Source organism: Cajanus cajan, chromosome 7 (genome assembly GCF_000230855.2).
Source record: "Cajanus cajan strain Asha chromosome 7, NIPB_CcT2T_4, whole genome shotgun sequence".
Lineage (NCBI taxonomy): Eukaryota > Viridiplantae > Streptophyta > Magnoliopsida > Fabales > Fabaceae > Cajanus > Cajanus cajan.
Window position 1 is genome coordinate 46,036,449 of NC_138523.1, and position 21,945 is coordinate 46,058,393.

Consider the following 21,945-nt stretch of genomic DNA (forward strand, 5'->3'; position numbering starts at 1 on the left):
ATGTGTTAGTTAGATGTAGTTTAGCAAATAGAGGTGATTTTGTTTAGTGGAATGTTTTGCCTACTTTTATTATGAAAGTTTTTTTGGAACCGTTGTGGTTTATCTTCTTTTAAATTTTGTTATTTTTTCATGAGCTTTGGTTTAACTCCACATGTTTTTGTTTCAAAATTTATATTTGTTTATTTTTTTAGGTGTGAGGTGTGAGGTTAGTAAGTCTTGAGGTGTCAACCTAGAAGTTGAGATTTATTTGTCCTATTATGATGTCATGATCACTTAAGCTTTATTTTAAAATATAATATATATATATATATATATATATATATATATATATATATATATATATATATATGTCCCGGTGGTGGATCTAGGGAAAACGAGAAAGGAGGAATATGCAGATGAGCATGCAACAATTAAAACCATATTTACGCGGCGGTAGTCCGCACAATACTGGGTATCAAGGGCACACCTGACGAGTCAGGCTTACGAATCCCAGGTTTTCACAAAGTTTTATGATGCAAGAAATAAAAGTAGAAGAAAGAGTAATACAAAATTGTTGTATTGATTGAACAAGAAAATACAAAGGCAAGAGAGAAGGAGGAGGTTCTCACTCTAGACTCTCTTTTCGCTAACCGGTGCCACTCTTCTAGGCAGGATACAAATTTATAGAAAACTTAAAGTTACTATTACAACAGTGATTACTATTACAACAGTAAAATGAGTTTTCCGCTACAGTGAACAGTACACTTCCGCTTCCGCTACAGTGAACAGTACACTTCCGCAAAATGAGCAGTAATTGTTGACCCTGGGTTGTTGACTTCTTTCGTCAGGATGACGTCAGGATGTCGTCAATATTCAGAGCCGGAATAGTGCTTTAACAGCGATTGGAGGAACTCAGTCTTCTTCAGATGCTTCATCAAGGTTGATTCCGAAGCAATCATCTTCATTCTGGAAATATGACCCGGATGAAGAGGATGGAGAAGAGACTTCCTTCTTGGCTTTTCCTTTCGACGAACTGGACTCCGAGTCTGTCTGCAGGAGTTCAAGAATTTGATGAAGATTTGTCGCTAAAGCTTCATCATTTGTGGATGCTGCAAGGGCTGCTGCGATCTTAGCCTTTCGATTAAGAAACTGGCAAGTTTCTGGATCAGCGGCCTTGAGGCTCTTTGGATTCTTTTGGAACCAAAGCGCTACTCCTTGTGTATTGGCTCGGGATGCATCAAACTGATCCCACCATTTGACAGAGGCTTGCTTGCCTAAGATTGGAAGAAGCTTGGAGGTCTTCTTGAACTGGTGTTGCCAGGCAAAGATCCAAGCTAAAGAGAACTTTGAGAAGAAATGAAGAGATGTATGGAACTGGCTGGTCCCCTCTTCAAACCTTGATTTGAACTGATTATATCCTTCTCTGATGTCTGGGGGAAGGATACTCAAGATAGGTCCAAAATACTCCCACCACTCGGCGAACCATTGTGGAAAGAAATACCGAATATTTTGTTTAAAATAAATAAGCCAGGAGTGCCTGTGGTGTTTGTTTTGAAACCAAAAAACATTTGTCCAGGCATTAAGATAATCCCAGTAATTGTACCCAATTGGGTCAAATGGCTGAGAAAATTTTCTGACTTGATTGGGTTTATTGTCAAAATCTTTGAAAGTCAAAATTTTGAGGATTTGAATTGTTGAGTGCGTGATAAGCTGGTTATCATTTTTGTCAAAATTGTGTTTAATTGAAACAGATTTGGAATCCACCAGTATGAATTCGTAAAATCTCCTTGTCTTGATAAGACTAAGGGGTTTGAAAAGAAAACCTGGTGGAAGGATTTTTTCGCAAATCTTGTTTGGATTTGGATCCCAAAACTCGGGTTCCATTTGGATTGTAGGATAAAACCTTCCTTCTTTTGGTAGATAGGAAGATGGTTGTTTTTGGGCAACTGGCTGAGGCTGCTCAACCAAGTCTTCTGATTTGGAAATTTTTGAAATAATTGATTTCAGATATGGGTCAGGTTCTTCTGCAAGAATCTGTTTCCAGGCCTTGGGAGGTTGTTTTTGGGTGATTGGTTGAGGCTGCTCGACCAATTCTTTTGGATGTAAAGTTACCTTTGATTTGGAAATTTCTGAAATAATTGATTTCAGGTTTTGATCCCAGAAGAGGTCATTAGGTTCTTCTGAAAAAATTTGTTTCCAGGATTTGGAAGGGAGGTTGGTTAACCCACAATCCTGAAGGGCTAGAAGGGTTGGAAGTGCCATGGCATAGTCCGATGGCTTGGTTTGATGGGTAGATGACCCTGCTTTGGTTTGCTGAGTAGATGACCCAGCGATTGGTTTGTTTTGCTGAGATGACCCAGCTCGGGTTAATGACCCTTTGTCTGAGGTTTCTGAGGAAACCTTGATTGATTTGTCATCCTCAATTGAGGATGCTGATTTTGCTGGGCGATTTGGTTTGCCCAGAACGATTCCCTTTCCCCTTCCCCTAGAAGAGGATGATCGCGGCCTTAATTTAGGCGTCATTGCATTCTGTCTTTCCCTGTAGAAATTCACGGGTAAGATAGTCAGGTAAAGTGTTTGAGGTGCCTTTGATATATTCAATGTCAAAATCAAAAACACTTAAAATTGCTTGCCAGCGGGCAAAGATTTGTTTTGATGCTAAATTTTTAACATCTTTTTGCAAAATATCTTTGGCTGATTTACAATCAACACGGACTAAAAATTTTTGATTCAACAAATCAGATTGAAATTTTGAAATACATAGTACAATGGCCAAAACTTCTTTTTTAACAGTAGAATAATTTTGTTGGGCCTTGTTCCAATGTTTTGATGTGAAAGCAATGCAATTTTCAGAATCATGCATGGCTTGTTTGAGAACACCTCCATAACCAATATCAGAGGCATCAGTTTCGACAATCTTTGGGAGATTGGGGTTGGGTAGGTATAGACAGGATAAAACTTTAACCTGCTGTTTGATCTGTCTGACCACATTGGTATGGACAGTAGTCCATGGAGGGGGAGATTTCTTGAGCCTTTCATGAAGAGGTTTAATTATGTTACTGAGTTGAGGAAAAAAATCAGAAACATAGTTTAAACAACCAAGAAATCTTTGAAGTTGTGTCTTCTCAAGAATCTGATTGGGAAACTTATCAGCAAACTCTATGACTCTACATATTGGTCGGATAGTTCCCTGAAAGATTTCATGACCAAGAAACTTGATCTTTGTCTGAAAAAGACAGATTTTGGTTTTAGAAACAGCAAGGCCATTTCGTTTAATTACCTTGAAAAATATTTCAAGATGTTTGAAGTGCTGATCAATGGATGAGGAGAAGATAAGAACATCATCAATATAGACAATGCAGAAATTTGAGTATGGATTGAAAATATCATTCATGATATTTTGGAACTCCGAAGGGGCATTCTTAAGACCAAAGGGCATCACGTTCCATTCGTATTGCCCAAACGGGACAGTGAAGGCTGTCTTGTAGCGATCACTGGGATTGATTTGGATTTGCCAAAATCCAGATTTCATGTCGAATTTAGAAAAGATCTTTGTCGAATATAATCGGGAAAGAAGATCTTTCTTGTTAGGAATTGGATATCTAATCCATTGAAGGGCTTGATTAAGTGGTTTATAGTTGATGACCAACCTAGGAGCACCACGCTCGATTTCAGAAGCCTTGTTGACATAAAAGGCTGCACAAGACCAGGGACTCTTGCTCTTCCGGATTAAACCTTTGGAAATAAGATCGTTGATCTCCTTTTGACAGTGGATGACAAGTTCATGACTCATCTGGATTGGCCTGGCTTTGGTTGGGATTTGCCTATCAGTAAAATCCTTTTCATAAGGAAGGCTGACCATATGTTTCTTTCTATCCCAAAAAGCATTAGGAAGATCGGAACAAACATGACATGGAAAACGATCATGAAGACTCATAATCTTTTGTTTGATATGGGATTGAGAAAGCTGACTTTCGATATGTTTGAAAGAGATTTCCTCCTTAAGGAAATTGATTTGATTAAGCTTTCTATCAACCTGATTGATGTTACGAAAGAGGGGTTTATTCAGAAATTTGAACATGATTGTTTTTCCTAGATATTGGGTAGATATACCTTCATCAGATATCTTAATAGGGAAAATGGATTTAATGAATGGTGTTCCAAGGATTACATCATTCTTAAGATTTTTTACCAGGAGAAATGGAGTTTCAACCTGGAGATTATCATTTTGAATGATTGCAGAAGGGAGCTTATACTGGATTTCTAGTCGAGAACCACTAGCAGTCCTAAGTTTCTCGGAGGTTTTGTGGAAGTATTTGGTTGGAATGAGTCCTTCCAGAATACAATTAGAATCAGCTCCAGTGTCAAACAGAGCGATTATTTTTAAGACAAAATCTTCGACTGAAATAGTAACATCAATATAGAATTTTTGAATGCTACAATGATTGATCAGAGCGTTGAAGAGGGTATCATCATCAGTGGAGACATGGTCAGATTCATGGCCATCACTGGGATTGTCATGGTCATGCCGAACCACGTTATCGGAAAAAGCTTCAGTTATTTGAGATATGAAAGTTTCATGTAACTGTTGCTTCTTTTTGAGGTCACGAACCTCAGATTTAAGAGAACTGATTTCAATCTGTAGGTCTTGAATTGTAACTGGCTTAGCTGCAGATTTTTCAAGGCGTTTGAGGGTTTGAGTAAGATCAAACTTATTGTTAACAAACCTATTATCAAGCTGTGACTTGTTAGGTTTATGGAGGATTGTCTTGAGCTTTTCAAGATATTCATCTCTTTCATGGGGATCTTGAATGGACTTTAAGACATCAAGAAGAAGATTTTGCTCATCATTGTGGATAACATTGATGAGAGGAGAGTCAGAGCTTTCGTCACTAGAGGAGGAAAGGTCATCATCAGCTTGAATATCTTCGGAGGAAGACATAGGTGTATCAACATCTTCATTGCTACTATCAGAGGAGTTGATTAGAAGGTTGTTAAGCTGATCCTGGATGGTAGAATCAAGATTAAGTTCTCTAACTTTAGAGGAGATTCTGCAGAATTTTGCTAAGTGACCTTTACGGCCACATTTGAAACAAGTCCTAGTTTCCCTAGGGTTTGTGGTAGGATTGAAGCCCCGAGGGGTGGGTTTAACCACAGGAGGCCTACTGGTTGTGTTAGTGATTTGTCTAGACTTAAATCTAGGGGTTCTTTTACCAGGCTTGTGAGAATTACTCAATTGGAGCCTAGAGGATTTTCTGCGTTTGGTGGGTTTACCAGAATCCTTAGAACAAGGAAGACCAAACTGCTGGCAAAAATTTCCCAAATCTTTGCGGTTTTGGGCCTTCTCTTTGGCCAATTGTTTTTGGATTTTGTCATCTTGACAGATTTTGAGGGCTACCTTTTGGACGTAAGCTATGAGGTTGCCATAACTTAACTGGCCGTAAGGGATGTCACCATTAAACTGGGATCTGATCTTCTCCCTAACTTTATCTCCTAAAGATTTTGGGAGACCAGCTAAGAATTTTTCTTTCCAGAATGGTTGATTACTATCATCCCGGGTGTAGACTCTTGTGAGGAAGGTATCCTTATACCACCTAAAGTCTCCTAAGGTTCTACACTTAAGATTGGACAGGAGTTCACCAGATCGGTCCTTCCAAATACTGGGATCTCCGATAAAATGTTTGATAATGGCCATGATAAGGGTATTTACAGCATCGGGGATAGAATCACCCTTAACTGCGGTAATGATGTTACCCTCGGCATCAGTTTTGACGGCAGTGAGAATTTCATGCTTTTCTTCTTCAGAAACATAGTTATCCCACCATCCTTTGAGTTGTCCAGAAAAACCAGACGTCGGGATTTCAACAATAGCATCATCAGTACTATCAAGAGCAGTTTGATATGCTGTAGAAACCATTGTCATATGTTGGAGAGTACTGAGGATATTATACTCGGTTAAACCATCTATATTCCATTCATAGATGTTTGTGGCATTGAATGATCGAAAACTTTGATCATTCCTTTCCTCAAGAAGGAGATCAGGGGCAGTGGCCCGATTATAGTAAAGTTTGGATGGCTGCTTCCAGTTCACAGCCTTAGTGATTACAGGATTAACCTGGAGAACAGGCTTATTACTGGGTTCAGTAACTTCAGAATCAGATCCTATAGAAGAGGTTCCTAGCTTGTTAATCCTAAGGGATTGGTCTTTTTGGGAGGTACTCCTAGTGACGGGTCCTGTCTTGACAGATCCGACCTGAGACGAACTAGGGGTATCAGGGATAATAATAGAGCTATTTTTGGCTTCTTTAGTTTCTTCTAAAGACTTAGTCCAGTTAAGATGGATGGCTCTAAATTTGTTTTTAGTCTGACTGTTAAGACTAAAAGGTTTGAACAAAGGTTTGATAACCGAATCATCATCCTTAGTCCCAGAGGATGAAGGTTTTCTAACAAGATTTTCTCCTAGAACTTGGAGGTACTTGTTGGTGTAGTTGTTTTGTTCCATAAGGGCTTTAATATCCTGAGCTCCTATGGTTTCATCAGATTTATACTTAAAGGGCGAAGCTAGGTATTTGTCCTCTAAGTTTGGGATAAAATAACTACTGTTAGGCGGAAGGTCAGATTTGACCAATTTCCCGTCCTTACGGTGCCAAACAGTAAGTGTATTGACAGAAAGGTCTTCTGTGATGGTAATAACCCAAGGTGGGTGGATATTATTCCTTCGAAGGTAAACATTTAACCAATCGAAGAAACAAACATGGGTTTGGACATTATTGAGGAAGGTATAGAATAAATCTATGATATCTGACCTACGGTCACCCTTAAAATTACTAAGGAACCACTTCCTCTGAGTTGTCCAAACATCAGAGTAAAATTCCTTATGAAGGGATGGTTTATCTATGGTGTAACTATTCATAGATGACCATATTGCATTTCAGATTGAGTAGGGGAATGGATTTCAGTTGTGGTTTCTTCTTCAGCCCTACTATAGATTGATCTAGGGATAGACGAAGAATTGTCTAAACCCTGAAGGTTGGTTTCAGGAATGATGATCCTAGGATTACTAAAAGATTGGGATGCTACAGAAAAAGATCTTCTAGCACTATTGTACTCAGATCTAGTAGCTTCAGATCTAGTGGAAAAAGAATTTCTCCGATCAAAAATGATCTCTACCTTACCAGCCTCAGATTGCCTAATCTCTTGGAATTCAGGGGCTTGTCTGGGCAAGGTTGGGGTTGCTTTATCGATTTGCCAGGATGTGGGTAATTCAACTTCATCCCATTTTATAAGTTTGGGAACAGCCACGTTGGCCTTTGCCATGTCAGTGACAAACAAAGTGGTTTCCCGATCGGTTGTTTTAAGGAGAACCCTTGAGTTGCAAGTGTTCATAACCTTGTATTGGATCCTAAACAGGAGTGCTGTAGGGATAGAACCTTCTTTCATGTTTAACCCATGCAATCTGATATTTAAAAATAATGAATCTAAGACGTTTCTGTCTAAGAGACTCACAGTTTTGTTTGGAAAACAATTGAAGTAAACAGGACCATGTCCTAAACTTGTTTCTACGGTTCCTATAAGGGAATCATGGAAATCATTGTGCCTAATATCTCTAAGACACATGAGGATTGAAGCGTTAAGCCCTTCTCGGACGAGGGGTTTAACAGCTACCTGGACACAACCTATATGGAGGTACTTGTACTTCCTAGAGTGTTCGGTAAGAGATTGCTTTGAGAGAAGGTGAAATTCTTCACCAGCTTGAGGATCCAAAGGGATATTGTTTTCAGCAGTCTTGATAATATAATCAGAACTGCGAACACGTTTGTTTTCATCAGGGATGTAAAGCTCATCTTGAGGGATTTTGGGGATTTCCCAGTTGTCGATTGCTTGATTAATATCTTCAAAACAAACTTCTTCTTCAAAGATATTGTTTTTAGGAGGAATTTCCTCCATAGATTGGTTTTGCTCAGTGAGTAGATTTTTGGAAGATGAAGAAGAGGAGGAGGATGCTTTGACAGTAAGACGGCGAGAGAGAGAACGAAGGAAGCTACTCATGATAAAAATAAATCCAGTATCATCACCCTCATACGGTTCCATAAAAAGTTATAGGTAGACCTAAGTTGATTTTAATACAAAATCATCATATAAAGTTACTGATGAGTAAAGGATCATGAACTTGTTTTACCCAGAAAAACTTTTTTTTTTTTTTTTTTTTAGTTCGTGGCGTTGTTGGTGACCCAGTAACGAGTCTCTCTGGGGGTGTTCAAGAGACACTCTTCTGAACCAGAAGATCCAGAGTTTTCCAGCCAATAAACCATTTCAAAGAAATCTTTACAAAGGTTTTCAGATCTGATAATCATTCATGGTGATCTACGGTCAGCGCATAAACTCCTTGACTTACTGCCTTTCCATAGGCCTTACTGCATCGCGCCCCATTCCAGAAACACCATGGACCATCTTCAGATCCAAATAAAAGTTCACAAAATTTATAAAACAGAAATTAAATAAAGCAATAAAAGGTAAACCAAAATTCATAGATCCAGAACACAATAGCCTTATAACATGATTTTAATATTAAAAGTAAACTTAGATCTAGCCATAATATATATATAAAGTGCCTAAAAATCTACTACATATAGAGCACATTAAAAAATGAAAAAAATCTTAATAAATAGGATATATAAAAGTCACAAGTAACCAAAATTTAGACATAATTATTTATGAGTGATTTCCTCATCTCATCCACAATGAACCAAATTAATGAATTTAAAATAATAAACAAATTAATAATATTGCTCGTCTTTTGCTTTTGATATTTATATTTGGGATCCATTAAAATTAGTCTAATAGTTGAGTGAGAAAGTATTAAAATATTTAGAAACATGAAGACTTAGGTTTAATCTCTATTACGATATATTTGTAATCTTTATTTTCTTTATAAAAAAAATATTTATATTTGGATGAATGCTAAAGTGTTTATTTTTTTATCGGAAGAATTTCACTTAAATGATTAGGTTTGGATATACATATTTTAAAAAATGACTTTAAAGGGAGGAATCCACCTTCAAAATTGAACAAAGATAGGTATTGTGCTGTTTAGGTTGGTTTCATGCATAACTTTCCTAAAACAAAGAATTGAATTTATATAATGCTGGGAAGGTCATTTTCCATCAACTTTGAACTACATGATCAGGTCATATTTAGGCTGTTATACTTATATAGTTGGGCCGTTCTTGATTGGGACTGGACGTAATTGAGATCCAATAACAATTTACAGATCCAACTCATTTGCAATCTATTTACAGATCCATTCACATCCCTTCTTTAATTATTTTTGCTCATCACACTTCCCGCTTCTTAATTTATTTTATTTCAGTATCTCTCACCTTCACATCTTACTTCTTCCTTCTTCTTTTTCTTTTCAGGTTTCACAAAAGCTAATTTTCGTAATATAATCATGTTATATATTACATTACAAAAACTAGTTTCCATTAAAAAGTATTTTTGTAATTAAAAAAAAAAGAGGGTGGTGTAAAGAGCTAAAGAAAAAGGAGTATAAATAACATCTCCACGTATTCTATGTGAAAACTATCAACTCTAAGACTGATGATATAAAGACATAACAAATTAACTAGCCTAAATAAAATGATTACAATAAAAAAAAATCGGTGTAAAAACTTAATTATTATCACTTTGGAGTTTATTGACATCAAATGACTCATATAAAGTAGTATTTGCATTGTTGAGAGATAATAATTCTGAATCGTGTTTCTTTCTTTGGTTAATACAAGTTTCAAAGTAATTTTAGGTGATCATTACTATATATATGCTAATCCAATAATGTGTTATTAAGTTTAAAGTAAAATTTAAAGTAAGGTTTTTTAAAATTAATAATAATATCTTCTAGAAAAAAATAAAAATATTTTAAAGATAAATCTTAAAAAGATAATTATATTTATATATTTTTAGAGATAATTTTAAAGTGAATTTTTAATAATAATAAAATGAATTTTAAATTATAAAAATTTGAAAAAAATATAAAAAATATTAATATAAAATATTTATTTAAAGACTTTGTTGATCTCACCTTAGACTATCCTAATTATCATTTTTAGTCTTTTATTTTGTACTACGTCCTCTTTCACCATTTTCAACTCAGATTTTTGTACCCTCATTTGATTCTTGCTTATGTACGAAGCATTCTTTAGATTTGCGATGGAACACTTCCCAACTTTATGTTATGTTAAATAAATATATATTGATAAACCAAAATTATATATACACAATATAGTTGAAATAATTAATTATAAAAATGATATTTAACAAGGTCTTTCGTGAGAACTCGAGAAGTTACATCAAAAGTGAAATAATCAACACTTGGAAGTTTGTAAAGCGATCTAGAATATTTCAGAACTTTTGGTTAACGTATGCTCATGAATTATTGTTTTTGCTGTTGTAAAGCTGCAGCTGCATGATAGCGTTTTAATACTACAGAGGCTGATTAACCTAATCAGTACGTATAAAAGCTTACTTCATCTTTATAGTTATTTTGAATTTTAGTAACCATCATAATTGATGTGGTGCATTATTAATGGCATGTCATGCATTAATGAGCTAAATTAAAAAATTTCACATACATGCATCATCCCTTTAGTATCAGTGCATATATATAAAACTTAACTGTACGTATTATTGTACGATAGGTCCATTGAATCAATTAGAATATTGGCACATATTTAATTACAATATTTTATATTCTAATAATGACTTACACTTAAAAAGAATTCCAATAATCTATATTACAAGTTGTTATCCCTTCTCAATTATTATGGTTCATTTATGATTTATGTAATATAATTGGGAACATAATATATTGTGGCTGAGTCTCAACGTTAGAAAATTTCCATAAAATTGGATTCCATCAAGATACACTAAAAAATTTGTCTCTTAAATTAAAATTTATGACTTCGAAATTAGAAGCATGTGTAAAGTGTTTAATAGAGAGTTCATTCAACAGCTGGTAAAAGATCCAATCACTTGGTTTGAAATCTTGAGGTTTGGTTCTCGTTGGCCTAGTTAAAACTTGTGATATGATATATATAATTATATTATTATAATGTTCATAAAGCATATATGAGAAAGGTTATCCTCGATTAATTTTTTTTAATAAAAAAACTCGATTAAGCAATAAAAGGAAATTAGAGAATTAGTAAGGAATCTTGCACCTGTGGCAGGTGCATGCCTTGTTCTTAAGGCACAAAGCTGAAAGAAAAGGTTACAGGATTCGTATATATTCAAAAGATTTGGCAATATATAGTTGTATATCGTGCAGATGGATTTTGCAGATCTTATAATTCAGATCCCAAATGTTGAGAAACTATTTTTAAAATTCATATGCATGCATTAGTCCCTTTGTACAAATTGTTGTACTTGGAAGACCTTATAGCTTCAATTATGATACTGATATATGGAACGTGTTTATTCGATTTTTATTACTCCCACAATTGTCACTACACATTATATGCAAAACAAAAGATTTCCTATTCCTTTCACATATCTTTTGCTAATTGTTTCAATTTTTTTGTTTTTATTTTGTAAAATAAAAACACCGACTTTTATTGTATATTTGTTGATTTTTATAATCTTATACTTCATGTTAATTGTGAACAGTGTGCTTTGCATGAAGGAAGAAATTTTGAAAATTAAAAATCAATTCTATATATTTTATAAAAAATAATTTAAAAAATATTATATAAATATCAACAATAAAATTATTTCAGGTGTGCTAATTTTGAAAAAAAATAAAATTGTGAGCTTTTAAATATATATATATATATATATATATATATATATATATATATATATATATATATATATATAAAATAGGGGAATGTGGATTTTTGGGGGGAGAAATGAAAAAAAAATTAGAGAAGAGAAAAAAAGTAATAACTTTTGGAGAAAGAAAAAAACTTTTAGAGGAACTGAGGAAGAAATAAAAAAAATGTAAACTAGTTTTTAGTGAAAAAATAAAAATTATTTACATAGGTAATAAGATTCAAACTCAGATATTCTAACAATTTTTCGCATATGTTAAACAATAAGTTATAGTTAACATTTTATCAAAATAAATTTAAAACATCTTTAACTTATAAAGTATTTTATATGTTTATCCAAATATTTTCATAAGTACTTGTAGAATACAATAAATATAAATAAGTTGTTTATGAGCTATATTTTAAATGGAACCTAAATACTTTACTTAGTTAATTTAATTATGTGTGTAAATCTTTTTAATTAATTTAATTTAAATTATTGTTTGTTATCTCAATTATTTTAATTAATATTATATGTTTTGTTACCAATTTAATTTAGGGCTAAAGTAACTAGCTTTATTGATGAGGACTAAAAATAATATTATAAATGTTTGTTGAAATTAGTCTTCATCATCCATAATATATTATAATTATTTTGAATGACAATAGTGATTTAAGTAATTATTTTTTAATAAATCATTTTTAAAATTTTTTCTTTCATAATAATGTTACCAATAAATTATTTTGAGTTATAATAGTTTTTCTTTGATATTTTTTTAATCTATTTATATCTTTGATCTTTTTAATTTTTAAATTAAATTTAATATTTTAAAACATTATCAATAATTATATATGTATATATATATATATTATATATATATATAATTTTTTTTCAGAATATAGTATATACACCTTGCATATTATATATGCATAAGAATTAAACCAGTTTATTATTCCTAAAATTTGATGATATGTATACTTGCGTACTATGTATGAGAAATAAATCGGTTTATTCCTAAAATTTGGTTTTTTTTTTAATACTAATGTCAGCATAAGTTACTTCAATATTTTGTGGTGTTGAACAATCTCAGTTACTCCTTAAATCCCATGATTGTTTTAAACAGGGATTCCGACAAGATACTAATTAATCAATCAATATAAAAAGCAATGGCAATTGATTTGAGTATAACAAAAACAAAAATACAATCAGTAGCATTAATTTTTCCCATGTGTAAGGAAATAGGTTGTGTGTGTCTATATATAGTTAAGGGATCAGACATTGAACTTTAAATAACTTGAAATAGAGAGAGCCTTTACACATAAAAGAAAATGTGTAATTTTTTTATGGGCATTTCGAATAACCTATTTTATTTTATATTTTGATTAACGCTGAATATTCCCTCAAGATTATACATTTAATATAGGGTCAATCTCAAAGGTGGCCAACAGAGCGACAATGTAAGCAAATGTTAGATTCTTGGTGCATGCCATGTCCAGGAATCCAGCGCTCACAACGTTTGAGTCAGTAGCCCTTCATGTTAACAATAAATTAATATATATAAACTTTCTGAAATATGTCCCAATTATGGAACTAATTACAAGTGTTCCAGTAGGAACAAAAATATTTAATAAATTTTGCTGATTTTAAATAATGATGTTTGCCATACATGTGACGCTATTTTTTTTTAAATTAATAAAAGATAAAATAAAGAAAAACGAGATCGCAGACTTGACAAAAAATTAATTCTTAAAGTTATAAGCACGAAATTAGGTAGATTCCTCCATTTTACCATATCAACTAAGTTTCGAGTACCCAACATGTGACGTTATTTAATTATAGCATGTTATTTTATTTTGTTTTTTAAATATAAATATTTGTATAAAAAATGATATAAAAATAGTTTCTACCATAAAATGTTTCGTTACAGGCCAAACTTTTTCTAGTATCCACATATGAATCACTTTCTTAAACTGAGTCCATTATGTTTTAACCAAATCCTGCAAATTGGATCCTTCATCTATTTAATATTCATATGCAAGAGTTTGTTATGCGCCTACCAATATGAAAGATATTCTATTAGGCTCAACGTATTCCTCTACAATTCAGTGAGTTAACACAGGCAAGTAATCATTGTAGATCCAAGTTTCTATATTTATTTGGATAATGCACACAATAATAAAATTTAGTATTACCAATAATTATTTAATAACAATAAATTAATTGTTTTTATTTTATTATTTAATAAAATATTAATGATTATTATATAATGATCACTAAAAATGTATTTACATCACATTAAAATTTACTATTAACGACAATTATTTGTTAGAAAAAACTTAAGTCTCACATTGACTAGAAATAAAATAATTAAAGAGTATATAAGTGAATGATAACTCTCACCTTACAAGTATATTTTATAAGGTTGAGTTAAGCCTATAACTTACTATTCTAAGTTGGTATTTAGGAGATAAGATGATTTGAAAAATTAAAGAATATATACTTAGAAGATAACCTTCATCTTCTAAGTCTCACATCAATTAGAAATAAGGTAACTAAAAAGTATTTGTACTCATCTTACAAATCCTACATCGACTAGAAATAAGATAATTAAAGAGTATTATAAATCTTTTCTTAAATTTTTAGCGAGAATTTTAAATGTCAGTAACAAATGACACAAAAAGTTATGTACTTTTCCCGACTATTATGAAAGTTTTTACCAGCATATAGAATAATTATCGATAAATATTTTAGCGACACTGCATACAATAACTAATATATGAAATACCGGTAAAAGATTTTGTAACAATTTTTATTATTATTAAAAGTCATATTAAATGCCATTAAAAATCTATTTTATTATAGTAACATTACTGGTCGCTGTGCTTAAAGATATTTTTAATTGAAAATCTTTAGTGAGGCTTAAAGATATTTTTAATTGAAAATCTTTAGTGAGACATACTTTTGATGTTGTTATTTAAGATTACGTGTCAAGGACACTTGTTATGGAATAAATTTAACTCATTATCTAAAGAAAGATATTAAATATTTTAAAAATATTAATACATATATTTTATTTAATAATTTTAATTTTTAATATATATCCTATATATAAATACAAACATGTTAATAAAACTTATATATATATAAGATTTATTTTATAAATACGCATTTTCTCTCGTTAAAACTTGTGTGTGTATGATTTATGATGAGTAAGAATTATAAAAGCAAGCAAGAAATAAAAACTACAATCTTAAGTATAATATCTCATTAAATAAGTATCAATAAAGAAGTTAATTGAGGTGAATAATGATTCTAATATTGAAAAGAAATATCATAACTGACACCATATTTTACAAATCAAATAAAACATAATTACTTTCATGAAGTGTGTATAAAATGGATTCAATTACCGTATCAATTTCCTATTACAATGACCAAAGAAAGTAAAAATAAAAGTAATTTTTACTATTATAAAATAGCTCTAAGATCATGGTAGAATTTACGTCACATAAAATAATACGTTAATTAACTTGTGTTCCAATCTTTGTCAAGAATATGAAAGAGAACAAACAAATAAACCTTGATATTTATTAAATTTTTACATAAACTAGAAAAATCAATAATAAAAACATAATGATTCTAATTAAAATAAAGAACAATAATAATTATTAATTAAAAAGTTAAAGAGAACGACTTTATCTTAATAATCTATTATATATAATTATAATTTCGATGATTAATTTTTTAACTACTAATTACCTATATACTTTTTCCCCTAAAACATACCTCTTACATTAAACTTATATCAAATATATATTTATATGTTGTGTAGTAATGGCGCAATTGGAACCTTGCCCTTCCTCATAATACTCTTTTATTATTCTTCTTATATTATTATTAATTACTATTACCATGATGACCCCCAATACCTTTTTTTTTATGTGATAAAAAATAAAAGTTAAAAGACAATAGAATATTTGTATTGCAATAGAAATTATTAGACGATTGATATCATCACACAATATATTTAGTTTGACACTCAATAATATGTGACATACAACCGAATTTTTTAATTTAAAAAGTTTAACAAAAAACTCATTTAAGTGTTATACAATGAAGATTAACCGAGATCACGTCGTCACTCCATACATATGATAATTTATTGCACCGTAGGTTTGTATATATAGAAGGTTTCTCTTATATTATTATGCAAAGAGTGTGTCCCAATAATTGGAAACAAACTCACATTGTTGAAGCCAGTTGGGTCCATCACACTGAATATTTGACTACGTGGTAGTGTCCTCATACACTACGCACTCTTATCACAGCTCACTTTCACCAAAAACACCCACCTTTGTCACCCAATTATTTGCCCTCACCGCAAAATAAAACAAAAAGTGGGGCCCACGTGACCTTTCAACGGCGTCCAAGCTTTAAACTTCAATTCATCACTTTGGTCCCATCCTCGATCACCCTTTTTCTACATACCAATTGCAGCTAGAAACCACCTTATGATTGTGACACATTTTATCACTTTCACTTTGCGTTCTTTATATTCAATATAATCTTGACACGTGTCCTTTTAGATATGCCTTTCTTCTCTATATATATTTCACCACATTAATATCAACTGGTCAAGTTATACATACATGCATGTACCTTGAAACTTTGCGTAGCAAAGAATTATACAAAGTTGTGCACACAAATTATGAGGGCTCCAACAACCATCCTAAGGAGCCTCCCCCTGCGGCGGCTTCAGCCGGCAGTGTCCCCTTTGCCGGAGAAAACCCGGTTCGACCGGGAACTCACGGCGGAGCTTGACGCCCTACGGTCACAAGGTGATCAAATAGGGTTGGCTCAGATGCTTGATGCTGCCATCGCCACACAGAAAATCGCCTCGGATTCTCTTGTGAAAATTTCTCACAAAAATGATGTTGATCGTGTGGCTGTTGATAAGTACCTAGAAGACAACGTTGAGATTCTCGATGCATGCAACTATTTTATGGACAAAATGGAGCACATCAATAAGTACGTGGAGACGTTGAGAGGGGTTTTGCATTTGGTTGATAGGGGTGGTAGTGGTGCTGCAACTGCAACTCGTGTGTTGGAGCTTTTGGATTCATGTCAAGGCTTTGAAAAGAGGTGCAAAAACATGGAGAACAACCGTGGCAAGTGTTTGAAGAAAATGTTGCGGCAAAAGCTGTGTCATAAAACAGATAAACTGAGTGAGGCTATGTGCGGGTCCAAGGCCATGGCCTTGATGTGTTGCAGGTTTCTTGAGCTTGGTCTATCGTTTGACACAAAACGTGGATTGCCCCTGATGAAGTTGTCTCAGCCTGTGAGTTCTTCTTGGTTGAGATTGTTGGAGGAGTTGGCAAAGGAAGAAGAGAAGAAGAAGCAGGTGCAGAGAAGGAGGTGTTGGTCAGAGTTGCAGCAGACAGTGGCTGCAGCTAGAGAGTTGAAGGAGCAGATGAAGGAGAAGGCTAAAAGGGAGAAGGAGATGAAGTATGCCGTTGAGAGAGTGAAGATGAGTTGCAAGGAACTGGAGCATGGGGTTGAGATTGTTGAGGAAAGAGTGAAGATTTTGTATAAAAGTTTGATTGATGTTAGGATGAGCTTGTTGGGAATTCTTTCCCAGACTTCTACAGCGTTTAGATCTGATTAGAATAGTTTAAGAATTAAGCTCACTTCTTGAGTCATGATGTCACTTAACTTGCTGATAGTTATTGATGTATAGATATTTATCTCATATATATTTAGAGTGTAAATTAATTAATCCTTATAATTTATTATTTTTAGTTTTCACTATAGTTATGTTTTGTTTAATTTACTTTTTGAGATGATGAAACTCTTTAATGTTTAGTTATTTATTATTGTATTAGATAGTGACGACGTTGACTACTGTTATATAAAATTCTATATTTTTGTTAAATTTAGGAACTTTAAAGTCAATTAATTTTTATATTTTTGATTACCGATATTAAACTATCATATAATTAAATGGATGACAATATATATATATATATATATATATGTTATAATTAACATTTGAAATTTAAGTGTGAGAGAGATGTTATTAAAAAAATTCATTAAAAAATGGTAGATGTACGCAGATTATATGATAAAGTAAAGGAATCCATAAAATTAATACTTTTTGATTTGAAATTTAAATGTAATGTTAAGCTAATTGGTGAATGGTGATTCCTTGTTTAGTTCATTGAATGTAATATACATGTACTTAATTGAAGAGTACAAAAGCGAAATGAAAATGTGAAAAATGTAAGAGAACAACTCAGAAAGCCCAAGATAAAAGTGGCTGCATTTTGTATGGAAGTGTCAAACCTTTTCTTTTTCTTTCCTCTTTCCACTTATTTATAGGTCTCACGTGATTGATTAACTTTCTTGGTAGAAGAGGGACAAAAAGCCATACTAAGCAACTATTCTACTTAAAAAACAGACGCCAATATATGTTCCTAGACTTGATAGGATATATAGTGGAACTTCATAAGATTCTTGTTAAGTTATGCTAGAGCTAGCTAGCACTACTCAAATGTGTATGTATATCCATCTAAATATAAATAAAAATATATACTAGAATTGAGGGCGCTTAATTTGTGGCTTTGTCTGTTGCTTGGAGAGAGAAATAAAGTTTATTCCTTATTTTAGCATAAAAGAATCAATGAATGAGACCAGAAAGAAACATTCATGGTTCTTTTGAGAAAAGTTTTCACTTGTGATTGTAAGCATATATGCCTGAGGTTGACATTCGTCATATTCCGAATTAATATGCATGGTTGCTAAAGAGTGGAGCATCTATTGTGACCACACCCCAACTCCAGCGATCAAGCCACTTTTAAGCATACCTCGAATCTGGTTCACACATTGCTAACAACTAAGAGCTTTCATATATGTCTTTAATTGTACATATTCCTTAAATTTTTTACCGAAAAAATTATATAATTGTGTTTATTATGACCATTTGAGGTAGCTAAATAAAGATGAGTAATTTCCAACTCTTGAGGGAAAAAAGTTGACAATAGGAGTTAATAAATGAAGTATTCCTTTAAAAAGTGAAAAAAAAAATGCTCTGATATGGCCCATGCAGGTCTCGAACCTGCGACCTTCGCGTTATTAGCACGACGCTCTAACCAACTGAGCTAATAGGCCGGTTGATGTCTAACCTACAAATATATTATAACTTTGGTTATATATATATAAAAGAACAATAGAATTTGAAGCTCTTATACATAGTGCAGCTGGTAAAAGAATTTTTTACTGGAATAATATTTTTTTAAAAAAAAATTACAAAAATGATCACTGTGCAGGATTATTTACCGAGATAGAACCATTTACTGTTCAAGCTCAGAATTCGGTTCCCGGGGAACCGAATTCTGAGCATCAAAATGTAATTTTTTTTGTTTTTTCAACTCAGAATTCGGTTCCCGGGGAACCGAATTCTGAGTTGGTTTTAAATTTTTTTTTTTTTTCGTGTATGGGGCAAATGTGGGCTGATCTGGGAAGCGGAACGGCCCGTTCCAAAAGCAGAACGGGCCGTTCTGCTTAAAAAAACAGAGTGCAAATTCTGAATGTGAAACGGCCCGTTCCAAAAGCAGAACGGCCCGTTCTGCTTAAAGAATTTACACTCTGTTTCTTTAAGCAGAACGGCCCGTTCTGCTTTTGGAACGGGCCGTTCCGCTTCCCAGATCAGCCCACATTTGCCCCATACACGAAAAAAAAAAATTAAAAACCAACTCAGAATTCGGTTCCCCGGGAACTGAATTCTGAGTTGAAAAAACAAAAAAAATTACATTTTGATGCTCAGAATTCGGTTCCCGGGGAACCGAATTCTGAGCTTGAACAGTAAATGATTCTATCTTGGTAAATAATCATGCACAGTGATCATTCTTGTAATTTTTAAAAAAAAAAATATTATTTCAGAAAAAAATTCGCTGGTAAAAAGAACTTTTCTGATATTTGAAGAAATCTGGGTGCAAAAGATCCTAAAAGAATGCATAGAATATAGAGACATTCACTTTAATATTGGTGCGTCACCACTATTGCTTTGTAGCAAAGGAGGTATGCACTTAACCTCCTTGACATTGCTTCATTAGGTTATGTTGTTGGGTTTATATTTTATAACGTGTCCATTTCACAGTTCTGTTGAGTGTATTTTATGTGTTTAAATCCTCGAGAAAATATAAATTTTAGAGTGCATTTTACTATAGAATGAAAGATGTTAGAATACATTTAATTATAAATTAATATGTTTATTATGGTTAAAAATTTATATAAAAAAAACTGAAACCTCATATGTTAGATGTATTTGCAACTAATTAAATTTTATTAGCAACTACATTTTAATTTTAAGCATTTTGAAAGGTAAAATATTATGATTTTTTAGAAAAAAAATAAATCTGGCAAATGAATTTGAAACATTAAATGGTTGGAAAACCTATACTCCTTTAATTCTAGGTTAAATTGAGATGTTATAAGTTTTATTCATCGATCACTTATAATTATGGTTTACCATAGGTTAGAAAATAGGTGGGACAATTTAACCCAACTCATCTTTAGGCGTGTTTAAAAAAAAAAAATTAACCTGCCCCAACTCATTATGGATTGGTTAATTAAATGGGTTGACTCACTTAAATTAAAAAATATTATAATCTTATATTTGAGAATTACAAGTTACAACTATGTTATGTTAACAAATAGGACAAATAAAATGTCAAAAAAGAATTAGATATCATCCACAACCAACTTAATCAATTTATAAAATTAAAATTATTACATAAAATATTGACAAATAATATTAAATTGACATTAATTATTATAATTCACAACTAGTATGTACAAAATTTAATCAATGGTATAAATGTATAATCATATAAATTATTTGAAAACATAAAAAGTAAAATAAAAAATAATAAAAAACATATTAGGTAAGCCAACTCATGAATCAACCCGACTTATCACGAGTTGACTCGTGGTAAGTTGGGTTGTAAGTGAATCATGCTAAATTTTTCTTATAATTGAAACAGATCAAAATTTTATGATCTAACCCAACTCAAACACGTGATAGGTTAAGTTAATTCACAATTTTTAATCCACTTTGACAGTTCTACTTATAGTAGTATCTAGAATCTCCTAGCTTTTGACAACATATGACCATAAAGCCCATGTCTCTAGTAAAGGAAATTAAAATCTCCATATTTAACATGGAACCAAAAGTTTATGAACAATACATATCTCGTAATAAGTTAATATAGATGAAATTTAAACACAAACTCTAATAAACCTACCTTCTAAGGTATCAACAATTCTAATAAACACTACTCCATTCCAGGTATTGGAAAACATATTCATACCTATGTTATATATATAAATGGGCATGTGATGAAAAAATATCTAGAATCTAATACCTAATTGCAAGCTAGTTGTTGAGAATCATCTAAGGTCCTCCACTAATGACCTTATTATTATGTTTAACCATATTAAATTTGACCATGTAAAAATTATTTTCCACATCAACATAATTAATACCTCCGATAATCTCTAAATAATAGCCTTCAAATAATCTCCTAATAATATGAAACTCTATTGTGTTTAATAAAAACAAAATAATCATTTTTTTTATAAAAATTATAATTCATGTAAATGTTATCATCAATGTAATATCTAAACTCAAGTTTCTTTATTCTCAAATTTTATCTTGAAAAAATTGTTGTCAACAATTATCTTGATATAGTGATAGTTAATTGGAATCTAGAAGATTTGTCACAAAAGATTACTTGAGGTGGGTTTGCTTTTAAATTAAGGAAAAATATTTTTTTAAGCTTGTTTTTTAAAAAAATTATATTTTAATTCTTTATTTGTAAATATTACATACCAACAAAAATCAATAATAAAAGGCTTAAATATATCTTTAAATTTTAAAAAATTAATAAATTTTAGTTTTGATTCTTGTACTTTTTTTATTTTTTATTTTTTAAAATTAAAACTATATATATATATATTTTTTTGTAAAATAAATAAATTTTGATTTTGATTCTCATAAAATATTTTTTTTTTGAAAAAACATTTTGATTCTTATGAAAAAATTTTATAGTAAAAAATATTTTAAATCTTAATAAAAATGTAAAAAAACAAAAAGTTCAA

General features: G+C 31.8%; 1 protein-coding gene and 1 non-coding gene across 2 annotated transcripts; one reads left to right on the top strand and one right to left on the bottom strand.

Annotated features, from left to right (window-relative positions):
- Positions 1-16,441: 16,441 nt before the first annotated feature.
- Positions 16,442-17,592, top strand: LOC145949567 (uncharacterized). The gene has a single exon (XM_083059839.1). The coding sequence runs from the start codon at positions 16,496-16,498 to the stop codon at positions 17,450-17,452; it is 957 nt and encodes a 318-aa protein (XP_082915965.1). The 5' UTR covers positions 16,442-16,495; the 3' UTR covers positions 17,453-17,592.
- A 1,288-nt stretch (positions 17,593-18,880) lies between these two features.
- On the bottom strand, positions 18,881-18,954 carry TRNAI-AAU (transfer RNA isoleucine (anticodon AAU)). The gene has a single exon. It is a non-coding gene; the product is annotated as a tRNA-Ile (tRNA).
- Between the last annotated feature and the right edge of the window lie 2,991 nt (positions 18,955-21,945).